Below are 13,457 nucleotides of genomic sequence, written 5' to 3'. Positions count from 1 at the left end.
TTAGTTCTAAGCAATGTCACAGCTACATGTTACCTGTGACCAGACTGAATTTTGAGACTTCTACAATATTTTAGTCAGCAAATTCACTACAAACATCATGATTAATCTGGTAAAAATTTGCCATTCTAATTTGAAATATTGCAGTGAGTCTACGTTTCTTCTTTAAAACTATCAATAGCATGTTGAATTTCTTATGGATGCCTATATACAATGTATGCTTACACACACTAAAGTATACTTTACCCAAATCCATAGTATATAAAAGCAAATTTCAATTAAAATGTATAAGATTTTAATAAGCATGACAAGTTATAAAGTTAGTTAAAAGGAAAGTTGGAACTTAACACAGTACTGATTTTCCAGATTTATTTTTCATTTCTGTTTGTTACATCAGAGTTTTTAATAAAAATTAAATTGAGTTTCTGAAGATTTTTTCTTATATCTCCATAAGACAAGTTCTAATAATTCCTAAACTAAGCAAATAGGTAAAGATTTCTGTCATTTAGGAGTGATCTCTAGTTTTCATCAGTTAATTATGTCATATAATTGTTTAACGTGACAGGACACTGAACTTTCTGGGTCTTAATATCTTCATCTTTAAAAGAATGAGTATTAATTATGGTTTCCAATGCCCTCCATATTACGTAGTTTACAGTTTTACACCTTGGAGGACAGGGAGCATAAATATTAGAAGGAGATAATTCATATTTTATAAAAATATTTGATGCTAAAACTTTAGACAATTATACTGAGATGTAGTTGTTTGTTGGATGGAATCATGAAAGTGATTACAGAATAACAATTGCTATTTTGCTCTAATATTTATATCATTAAGATAAAAATGTACATTTTAAAAAGAATCATATTCAAGAAAATATATGCAGTGATTATAATGTTTTTATATTCCTTGATCTTGTATGAATATTCCACTATATATTCTATATTTCATTTTTTAATGAAAATTGAATTTGTAATGCCCAGTATGTACTCTGACTGATGAGAGCGAATACAGGTAATCTTATAACTCTAGTGAGGTTTTAATAATTTCACTTTATTTTTTACTTTGACAGTATTCACTGTTGCCCCGTAAGTAGGAAAACGTACTTAATGCTAAACAGAATGGAAAACTTCAGCTGCCAAAACCCTCATTCTATTATCTTTTAAACTCAAGCCTTGATCAAAAAGAAAAATACTCCACTGAGGTAACAAAACATACACAACCGTGCAAAATACACTGATGATTTTAGAGCTAGGCTTTGAACAGTATAAATTTCAGCCGAAAAATGCATATAAATTTCAAATGATAAAATATTAATCTGCCAGGTATATATGAAAAATAATATCATATCAATCAACATTATTCCTATTTGAACTATTATAAAGTTTTTGATCAACTTTGTCACAGTTTTACACTATTTTCTACATTTGTTTAAGGAGGACATTTAAATAGTAAAGAAATAGTAAATGCATATTGTTTATAAAGGAAAACTATCACTAACACATACATATTAAATTTAGTGTTCTAAAGGAAAAAAAAATGATGAAAAAAAATCAACTAAGATGTTGTTCAATAAGTGAATGGTTAAACAAACTGTGGTACACCTATGCAATGGGATATTACTTGACAATAAAGAATAATGAGCTATCAGGCCACACAAATATATGTAAAAGCTTTAAATGCATATTGCTAAATACAGTAAATTAGTTTGGAAAGGTTATATGTTGCATGATTCCAACCCAACATTCTGGAAAATGCAAAACTGTGTAACATAAAGACTGATTCCCGATATAAACAATTGACTTTAATAATGTACAATATTTGTTAATCAATTGTTAACAATGTGCCACATTAATGTAAGACGTAGATTGTAGGGGAAGCTGTGACAAGGGAGAGGGCATACATGGGAACACTGCACTTCCTACTCAGTTTAATGTGAATTTAAAACTACTCCAAAAAATGAAAAAAACTTAAAAATTCAGTCACATTTCCTAACTTCTTAATGATATAAATTTTAAAATCATTAAGAATTTGTAAAAAATGTATACATACTGCCTCATAACTATGACATAGAAAATAATAAGACATTCATGACATTATCTCTGAGGTCCAAAGTTAATTAAGCATTTGTCTATACCTCTATATTCAAAACTAAATATTAAAATTTATAATGATTAAGTATTACAGGATTTTTTTCTCACTTGACTAACGGCCCAGAAAATCAGTATGTTAAATTTTAGTTTGTGTCTATATTTGGTAGATAGTTACAACTTTTTAGATAGTTTAGTATGTAAATAAATTCTTTTCAACAAAAAGCTACTTACCACTATATTTGATGACACGAATTGTTGAATCTCCTTCGCCAAATTTGGTGAGAGGAGTCAGTCGGACTTCATAAGCCTCTGGTTTAATTAGCTCAGTCAAGTTATATGTAATTAATTCTCCCTTTTGGATATTTCCATTTATTTTAATCTCTTGTTCCCACCATCGCTGCTGTCCAGCCTGAAATTAAAAGAATTATATAATAATGTTTCTGATATTTTTAACTGTGTGTTGATCATGTGGTTAAGAATACTATTGCTGGAGATTCTTTAGGGCCTAGGACAAAGTTATATTTCATTAAAGATGTACCTTTGTTTCTGACATTCTGCAAGGGGCATTAACAGTATGGTTCACTTTTACTTTAAATATCAAACCTTTTGGTGTCACAGATTAAAATGAAGATGGTCTCTTTTTTTGGATGCTAAGCCGGTTCAGTCACGTCCAACTCTTTGTGACCCTATGGACTGTTGCCCAGCAGGCTCCTCTATCCATGGGATTCTCCAGGCAGGAATACTAGAATGGGTTGCCATGCCCTCCTCCAGGGGATCTTCCCAACCCAGGGATCAAACCTGTGTCTCTTATATCTCCTGTGTTGCAAGGTGGGTTCTTTACACTTAGTGTCATCTGGGAAGCCCTTGCTTTGGATAGGACTTGGGTTTTCATTCCTTACCACTGCCAAACTATAAGAATCAACATTCAAGTTTGTCTGGGTTGGTTAATAACTGAAGGCAAAGGCAATATATATACTACATATGTTAATATGTATATACCATTGTTGTTGTTTACTCACTAAATCACGTCTGACTCTTTGGGACCCCATGGACTATAACCAGCCAGGCTCCTCTGTCCATGGGATTTCCCAGACAAGAATACTGGGGTGAGTTGCCATTTTTTTTCCAGGAGATCTTCCTAACCCAAGGATTAGACCTGTGTCCCCTGTATTGGCAGACAGATTCTTTACTGCTAAGCAACCGGGGTGGGGGGGGGGCGCGGAAATAACATATATATGTATGTGTGTGTGTGTGTGTGTGTATATATATACACACATATATATTTTTTCATATATTTGTTTATTTGCTTGTTTTCTGAGGGTGGGTTACTGTTAATTATATAGCCTAGCCTGCTCTATTTCTAGAAATGAAAATCTCAAGTGCATGCTATTAGCACAAGATTAGACAAATGACGAACAAAATAATGAAATGGAACAGAAAGCCCTTATATTAATTTATGTGGGGAATTGTTCACATAGAAGACATGAAAATATATACCACTCAATTGCTTGGGTATATAAAAAAATACATGAATGTGATCCCTATCACATATCTTAGAAAGAATAGTCTCAGGAAAATCAAATACTTACATTTAAAAGATAAAAGTTAAATCTTTAGAAAAACACAGAAGAATGTGATTATGATCTACACAAGGTGTTATATTCTTAAACAGAATAGAAAAGCACAAAGAAAAGACTGATAAATTAGTCAATCTTAAAATTGAAATTAACATTAAATTCAAAATTTTAACATAAACATTTCATCTCATTGGTGCTGCCCAATAAACAGGTAAAATAAAGGCAGAGGTTTGGAAAAAGATACTTAGAACAAATACAGTTAACCAGAATGTATTAAAAACCCTTATAACAAAATAAGAAAAATAATTCAATAGCAAAGAGTCTAATAGGAACAGGTATTTCATAAATGAGAAAGCACAAATAAAGAATTACAGAAAAGTCCTAACCTCATTGTGAATCATGGAAGTGAAAATTAACACCACAATATTATTTCCCAGAAAAACAGAAGCTTATAAAGATAATAAAATTAAGGTTTGTTGTTAACACAAAACAATGAGAATATTTATACCTGTCAAGAATCTGGAGCAAGGGAGGGTGGATGGGTAAGATATTAGTCTAGTTACAAGCAAACAATTTAGTCTGCAATAGTATCATGGGCCATCAGCAGAAGAATTCTGAATACTGGGGCAGAGAAAAGGATTCACAACACAGAAGACAGCATAAGCTTTACTTTCAAACCAGTTCCCTTTGTCTCCCTATTCCCCCACCGTGATGAAGAAGTGACTAGTTGGATCTTGCACGTACCTTCTGTTTGTATCACATCTCTGGGATCCTGAGCTAAAAAGACTTAAGTCTTATAAGTGACAGTAAGAACCCAAATCTGTCCAACCACTGCCCAAGAGGGAGACATATTCATTATACTAGACATTAAACGAGCTTTCCTTCTGTTCCACAGGAGGTCTCTATATTCTAAGGATGTTTGCTATGAAAATAAGCTTGAAAAGATAGACTGGAATAAAAAGACAGTGCCTCTGCACATATGATATGCAAAAAATCAAGAGATCTACAGAAAGCTTTCTCCTAAAAATATAGTCTTGAGTATGTAAATTGGTCTAAGTATGGAGAGCAATTTGGCAATAAAAACACTATTACAATGAGAACAGATAAACTTGTATACACAGGAAACAGAAATATTTATGGCATAGAAAACAGAGAATTATCTAAACATCAGTAGGAGATAGGATAATCAAATTGTAAACTTTTAATAAAACATAATTCAGTATAGAGCATGAAAAATGAACCTAAGCCACAATATATCATCATAGATGGATTTAACAAAAGTAATATTGAGGTAAAATCAACTTTAAAGCAGATGTATTATAAAATTTAAGTTCAAAATATGTACTTTGAAAAGGGATGCATAGATATATAGTCAAGTATAAAGAAATGCAGAAAATAGTAAATACTTGGTCATGTGGGATAGGAGAGCATCAAGAAGAGAATTTGCAGTTGTGAGGGGATAGTCGGACACGACTGAGCGACTTCACTTTCACTTTTCGCCTTCATGCATTGGAGAAGGAAATGGCAACCCACTCCAGTGTTCTTGCCTGGAGAATCCCAGGGACAGGGGAGCCCGGTGGGCTGCCGCCTATGGGGTCGCACAGAGTCGGACACGACTGAAGCGACTTAGCAGCAGCAGCAGCAGCAGAACACTCAGGTGATTTTTAATTTTTTAGATTGGTAGCAGGTATATAAAAACACTTACATTATTTTGCCTATGCCTAAAATATTTCTTTGTTTTTCAAAGAGATAATTTCAGAATAAGAGTTAGAAACAGGCAACCATGAGTCTTCTTAAAGCTTTTTCTCCCTTGAATTTTAAGACTGTTTCCTTGTATCAACAGCTTCCCTCATCTACATCTGTGGCTACTCATCCACTTCTGTGCAGCTTTTCCTTTTCCTGAGTTCAAAATGTTAATAGTCTCTGGAGTTTTGTATCTGGTGTGGTTAATACTCTGTATTAATGGTTCCCACTTTTAGGCAAGCATGAGAGTCATGGGACAATCATGATTAAAAACCAAAAATTCCAAGTCTTAGCTACCAGTAAGTATTTTGCTTCTGTGAAGTCTAGAAACAATTTTTTGGTGAGTTTAGAAATACATAATTTTTTAAAAAGCACCTTCTCCTTTACAGGGTAATTTGGAAGCAGGTGATCCAGGGTCTGTATTTGGTGCAGCTCAGCAGGGCTAGAGTTTTGTCGCTAACTCTTGTCCAACTCGTGCGACCCCATGGACTGTAGCCCATTAACTCCTCTGTCCATAAGATTTTCCAGGCAAGAATACTGGAGCAGGTTGCCATTTCCTTCTCCACAGACAGGCTAGACCACAGCATTAATACTAGTGGTTTCTTCTATACTTTTACATTGATTACTGTCTAACTTGTGATTTCAGATCAGATAACAAACAACAAAAACATCCTGCTACATTAATTTGTATGTATCTGCATACTATGTCGGAGAAGGCAATGGTACCCCACTCCAGTACTCTTGCCTGGAAAATCCCATGGACGGAGGAGTCTGGTAGGCTGCAGTCCATGGGGTCGTTAGGAGTCAGACACGACTGAGCGACTTCATTTTCACTTTTCACTTTCATGCATTGGAGAAGGAAATGGCAACCTACTCCAGTGTTCTTGCCTGGAGAATCCCAGGGATGGGGGAGCCTGGTAGGCTGCCGTCTCTGGGGTCGCACAGAGTCGGACACAACCGAAGTGACTTAGCAACAGCAACTATGTTTCCGCCAGGCACCATGTTAACTGTATTATATCTACTGTATTTAGTCTAGCACAACCCTTAGTAAGCAGGAACTAATACCAGCCCTATTATACAAATTGAGGAAACTGAGGCAGAAGGAAGTTTCTGTAGCTCTCCTAAGGTTGTCTGGAGAGTAGCGGCTACAAAATTTGGTTACACCCAAAATTACTTAATCTAGCATCATCTTCTCCTTTGTTTTCCCAGAATTTATTACTCCCTTGTTTTCACTAGTATTTTTATATATTTAGTTATAATACAGTTAATAGTACTTTTTTGCACATAGATTATAAACAGGAACAATTTCTTATTATTTTTTTTTTACCTATAGCATCTGGTCATTAACTACATAACGATGTGACAAGATTAAATTCCAGTACACAGTGTATATTCAACTGACCCAATGAGTGGAGCAGGAAATCTAACTTAGTGATAACTGCATATAGTCACTATATTTACAAACACTGGTAAAAATGTACATGAAACCTAATTCAACAGAAAGTAATTTACTTATGCATAGCTGATACTAGACATTACAAAGTTCCTATCTATTTTGGAGACTAACAGTTCTGTAAAACAATATAATATAAATGAAAATTTCTTTCCTTGTCTTTGGACTTTAAATTATTATGTGTGAACTAAGGGCAATGTACTATTATTTCAGATTATAAAAGTAGTTTAAACCCACAGAATTTTAACATTGTTTTATTATCTAATGGCATACAATTTTAATCAAGGTATACTTTTCTGGATGTTAAATATGTTTAATATCACTCAATATTTATAACAGATCCCAAAAGGAGACTGTAGGTATTCTGTTTCTATAATGAGATGCTCTACTCAAGTAATTTTAGTTGGCAGATACATTGATGCTGTTATTCATTAAAACTCTTCAATATATAACTTCATATGTATATTAAAAAAGCAATAACTTTGATTCTAAATCTTTAACTTACAACTATAATGAAAGTATATACTTCCGCAGTTGAAGAATAAGCAATTAAACACTTAATATACCTCAGTGAACTGTGAAAAATGTAAAAATAGAAAATTAAATGCATATACACAAAAGAAAATACAACATTAGCCCACTGTTTGGAGGTAATACCACAAAACCCCCAAAGAACATAGGACCCAAACCATAACCACAGTTGACAGTTCCAGAGCATACCCGTGAGCATGTTGATATGAAAGCAATAAAGTATTTATCATTTCAATTAAAAAAAAAATTATGTAACTTCTCTTCCTAGCAGATATGTTCCTTTTGCATAGTCTAGAGGACCTTTTTCACTATTTGAAGATGAAATGAGCCATAATTTTTCTGAATGCCAAGATCTGTAACCTGAAATACACACATTATCTGGAAATTCTGACTTCTAGAGAGAAAGGCTCAGAATAATTTTATAGCATGACATAGAAGAGTATTAGAAAGCTATATTCAATAGTAACTGGAGAAAGTATCAATTTCATATGCATTAATGTGCTTCTCCTCAAAATTGTATATTCTTTATTTTTCTAAAATTGAATTCTATTTACCTCATTTCTGTTGATGAAATACTAATTCTTGTCAATCCAAGTTAAACTCAACATGTTCAGGGTTTGAACTTGAAAAATTTAACCCAATCACTTTGTGTAGTGGTTATCACCTAGGGAAGTACTTAGATGGGGCAGAGGCAGGGGAAGCCCATACCCCAGCTTAAGTGCCCTTGGTCTGCTGGTGCAGGGTACAAGTGTCGCTTGGATTACTGTTTCCTCCTGATACTCTCTCGATTCAGTCAAATTCATTGGCTCTTTCTTGTTGGTACTAGCATCCTTAGTTTTTGCAACTGCCTTGGCCTATGGTCAATATTTCTATTAAATCTGCATCTTTCTTAGACAAATCATAAGTTCTTTTGGTCTAAAAGCACCATCTCTGCCCTTTTTCAGGGCTTTGGGGAATCCTGTTTCACCTATAACACAGTAAAGCAAAATACTTACCAGACCCTAGTCTCTGCAAATCAGATTCAGTCGATGAATACTCAAGGGATACTACAATACTCAAGGGATCCCTCAGGCAAAACCCAAAGCCTCAAGGCAATTCCTGTAGTCTTTCAGAGCTACCTATGGGAAAGTGAGCCCATTTCTTTCTTATTCAAGTGGGTTGTAGTTACCTTTCTCAGGAAAATTCTAGGACTTATGTTCTTGTTCTTTTACTTTTACTAAAATATTCCTCATACCTGAGGACTCTGTGTATTTGCACTGGAATATCTTCCTATATTTTTATTCTGAAACTCAATGCCTTTCCTCACTCAACCACCTCCAGCTCACTTCTATGACCTCTTGTTTGATTTAAAGTCTAGGCTTTTGAAGCTACCAGATTTCCTTAGGTTTTATAAAATCTATTCAAATCTCATTTACTATCTTTTTAATTTTGTACTGGTATGCATTTATGGGTTTGTGTTCATCATGTACTTGGACTACAAACCTCATCCTCCTTTGTTGTGATTTTAAATAATGAGAGGGTAGCAGATAAAAGAGAATTACAAGATAAAAAGTGCATTTGTTAATATGTCAAATTCCCAATTGTCTTTTGTAATCAACATTTTAAATTTACATGGTATATGAATGACAATCTGCATTTAGCTTTAAATATTTTTAAACTTACTCCCTGTAGTTTGTCTAATTTATATTTCTTATCAAAATAGTTACCTGATTAAAAAACAAAACAAAACAAAAACCCTCATGTAAAGACAGCATGGGGTGGGTATACAGCTTCAGTGAATCTGTCTTTCATGAAGTTTTCTGTCCTTGCCTACCTTGGTGAGCCTTTGCTGCCAGACAGAGGGCTACAAAGTGGATATACAGAAGTCTTTGGCAAACATCATGGTACATAGATGAAAGACCTTGTAAATATTTTTCAAGGATGATTTAAAAATTGAGAACTAAATATTAGGTACATAGAACAAAGTCTTTAGTGACAACCTAATGAAATAGGATTGCCTAGTGATCCTAAAAATGGAAGAAATAGAAGTAGAAAAAAACTAAGTCTAAGATTTCCTAAATATAGTGTGTGTCATGGCTTAAGGATCAACATTCAGATAAAACTAAGATTATGGCTTCCAGCCCCATTACTTCATGGAAAATAGAGGGGAAACAATGGAAACAGTGACAGACTTTATTTTGGGGGGCTCCAAAATCACTGAAGCCATGACATTAAAAGACACTTGCTCCTTGGAAGGAAAGCTATGACAAAACTAGACAGCATATTAAAAAGCAGAGACATCACTTTCCTGACAAAGGTACATATAGTCAAAGCTATGGTTTTTCCAGTAGTCATGTACAGATATGAGAGCTGGACCATAAAGAAGGCTGAGTGCTAAAGAATTGATGCTTTTGAAGTGTGGCGCTGGAGAAGACTCTTGACAGTCCCTTGGACAGCAAGGAGATCAAACCAGTCAATCCTAAAGGAAATCAGTCCTGAATATTCATTAGAAGGACTGATGCTGAAGTTGAAACTAACACTTTGGCCACCTGATGTGAAGAGCTGATACATTGGAAAAGACCTTGATGCTGGGACAGATTGAAGGCAAAAGGAGAAGAGGTCAGCAGAGGATAAGATGTCTACATAGTGTCACTGACTCAATGGACATGAATTTGAGCAAACTTCAGGAGATAGTGAAGGACAGGGAGGCCTGACATGCTGCAGTCCAGGAGTCGCAAAGAGTCAGACATGACTTAGCGACTGAACAACAATATGGCTTGAAGTTAAAAGTACAGTTCAAGAAAAATGATGACAAATATTAGAACAGAACACTGGATAAAAGGAGTTTTATTTATAAGATAAAAGGAGTTTGCTGCTGCTGCTAAGTCGCTTCAGTCGTGTCCGACTCCGTGCGACTCCATGGACTGCAGCCTACCAGGCTTCTCCTCCATGGGATTCTCCAGGCAAGAACACTGGAGTGGGTTGCCATTTCCTTCTCCAAAAAGGGAGTTTAGCACCCTACAAAATTGAATGCTGTGCTTCCTTGGTGGCTCAGTGGTAAAGAACCCACCTGCCAATGGAGGAGACACAAATTCAATCCTTGGTCCAGGAAGATTCTGCATGCTGCAGAGTAACTGAGGCCATGTGCTACAACTCCTGAGCCTGTGCTCTAAAGCCTGGAAGCCACAACTACTGAGCCCACGTGCTGTAACTACTGAAGCCCACATGCCCTAGAGCCCCTGATCCACGACAGAAAAAGCCACCATGATGAGAAGAAGCCTGCACACACCAGTAGAGAGTAGCCACCACTCACTGCAACTAGAGAAAAGCCCATGCAGCAATGAAGACGCAACATGGCCAAAAGCAAATAAATAAATAATATAAAAAGGTAAAGTAATGCTCAAAATTCTCCAAACCAGGCTTCAACAGTATGTGAACTGTGAGCTTCCAGATGGTCAAGCTGGACTTAGAAAAGGCAGAGGAACCAGAGATCAAATTGCCAACATCCGTTGGTTCGTCAAAAAAGCAAGAGAGTTCCAGAAAAACATCTACTTCTGCTTTATTGACAATGCCAAAGACTTTGTGTGGATCCCAACAAACTGTGGAAGACTCTTCAAGAGATGGTAATACCAGACCACCTAACCTGTCTCTTGAGAAATCTGTATGCAGGTCAAGAAGCAACAGTTAGAACTAGGCATGGGACAACAGACTCAGATTCAAAATTGGGATAGGAGTATGTCAAGGCTGTATATTTTCACCCTACTTATTTATCTTATATGCAGAGTACATCATGAGAAATGCTGAACTGGATGAAGCACAAGCTGGAATCAAGATTGCTGGGAGAAATATCAATTACCTCAGATATGCAGATGACACCACACATATGGCAGAAAGCGAAGAATTAAAGAGCCTCTTGATGAAAGTGAAAGAGGAGAGTGAAAAAGTTGGCTTAAAACTCAACATTCAGAAAACTAAGATCATGGCATCTGGTCCCATCACTTTGTGGCAAATAGTTGGGGAAATGATGGAAACAGTGACAGACTTTATTTATTTTTTTTTGGCTCAAATTCACTGCATATGGTGACTGCAGCCATGAAATTTAAAAGACACTTGCTCCTTGGAAGAAAACTTATGCTTATTAAAAAGCAGAGATATTACTTTGCCAACAAAGGTCCATCTGGTCAAAGGTATAGTTTTCCAGTAGTCATGTATGGATGTGAGAGTTGGACTATAAAGTAAGCTGAACACTGAATAATTGATGCTTTTGAACTGTGGTGTTGGAGAAGACTCTTGAGAGCCCCTTGGACAGCAAGGAGATCAAATCAGTCCATCCTAAAGGAAATCAGTTCTGAATATTCATTGGAAGGACTGATGCTGAAGCTGAAACTCAAATCCTTTGGCCACCTGATGTGAAGAACTGACTCACTGGAAAAGCCCCTGATGCTGGGAAAGCTTGAAGGTGGGTGGAGAAGGTGACGACAGAGGATGAGATGGCATCACGGACTCAATGGACATGAGGTTGAGTAACTGTGAGTTGGTGATGGACAGGGAGGCCTGGCGTGCTGCAGCCCTTGGGGTCACAAAGACTTGGACACGACTGAGCAACTGAACTGAACCGAATGTTTCTGTAGTAAGTAAACGTTGAGTAAAGACTAGAATTTTGCCAAGTCTTAAGTGTTTAGTGGGCCTCCCTGGTGGGCTCAGAGGTAAAGAATCTGCCTGCAATGCAGGAGATGCAGGTTTCATCCCTGGGACAGGAAGATCCCTTGGAGATGGAATTGGCAACCCACTCCAGTATTCTTGCTGAGGATATCTCATGGACTGGCAGGTTACAGTCCACTGGGTCTCAAAAGATTTGGAAACAACCTAGCAACTAAACAACAACAACAAATGCTTAGTACATATTTATTAATGTGACTTTACATTCTCAACGTGACTTTATAATGGAAGAGTTACATGAGGATATTTTAAAGAGTTAATGTTTATTGAGTGATTGCTATGTACTAGGATATTCTATTTTGTTATTTAATTTAACCACAAACAATTCAAAGTGGTAGGTAAATAATTAACCTTAGATTTATTATTACATTTCCACTTATTCTATCAATACATATAATTATTGTTTCCCAGATAAAAATATCTGATAAGAGTAAAACAATATAAACAGGAGAAAATACTAAATATGGTACTTCAGAAGACATATAGAATGAATTGAATTTCAAATGAATCTTGCTAGTCTTTTTTTCCTGCCCCTTGAATGAACATTTTAGATTCTTTCTAACATATTTGGCATTTGAAAGGTAACTGTTAACACAATTTAGGGAATGCTTCAGGGGAAAAAAAAATTTTTTTCTTAACTCTGCAGAATATGTGTATCTTGTTATATGAATATGAGATAATTTCTTTTCTGTTTTATGAAGTTCGCTAAGTTGCTAAGTCGCTTCAGTTGTGTCTGACTCTGTGTGATCCCATAGATGGCAGCCCACCAGGCTCCGCCATCCCTGGGATTCTCCAGGCAAGAATACTGGAGTGGGTTGCCATTTCCTTCTCCAATGCATGAAAGTGAAAAGTGAAAGTGAAGTCGCTCAGTCGTGTCCGACCGTCAGTGACCCTATGGACTGCAGCCTTCCAGGCTCCTCCGTCCATGGGATTTTCCAGGCAAGAGTACTGGAGCGGGTTGCCATTGCCTTCTACGGTTTTATGAAGTTAGTAATACTTTAATGGTGAATTGTAGGCATAAATGTAAACTATATCAGAAAATACAGTTTAAACTCACAATTTGATAGAATTTAAAAGTTCTTATATTTAATACGACATATGAAGATATTGATTTAATACAAAAATGATCTTTGATTCAGTTAATAAAGAGTAGTTTTTTTGTTTTGAGTTAGTAATATAAAGTCCTAATAACTACACTTCATCTCCCAAACCATTTTCTGATGGTTGCACATTTTTTGGATAATGATGCACTTTATACTATGATTATAGTAAAATATTTTAAAGTTTATCAAAATTTGAACATATGGAAAAGCTCCCATCTAAACTTAAACATGGAGAAGGCAATGGCACCCCACTCCAGTACT

General features: G+C 35.8%; 1 protein-coding gene across 2 annotated transcripts in view; it reads right to left on the bottom strand.

Annotated features, from left to right (window-relative positions):
- Positions 1-13,457, bottom strand: part of MDGA2 (MAM domain containing glycosylphosphatidylinositol anchor 2) — a 919,864-nt gene that overhangs the window by 54,194 nt on the left and 852,213 nt on the right. For both annotated transcript variants that reach the window (XR_015133654.1, XM_086318927.1), the window contains exon 11: positions 2,323-2,500. Coding sequence is in view for 1 of the 2 variants with exons in the window: in XM_086318927.1 (XP_086175053.1) it covers positions 2,323-2,500 (178 nt within the window). In the remaining variant the exon portion in view is untranslated. The remainder of the gene's footprint in view (positions 1-2,322; positions 2,501-13,457) is intronic.

The sequence above is a fragment of the Bos grunniens genome, chromosome 10 (assembly GCF_055505025.1).
Source record: "Bos grunniens cultivar Pamir isolate PY7600 chromosome 10, Bosgru_T2T1.0, whole genome shotgun sequence".
Taxonomy (NCBI): Eukaryota; Metazoa; Chordata; class Mammalia; order Artiodactyla; family Bovidae; genus Bos; species Bos grunniens.
Note: the sequence above shows the minus strand (reverse complement) of the source record. Positions and strands in the feature narration are given on the sequence as shown.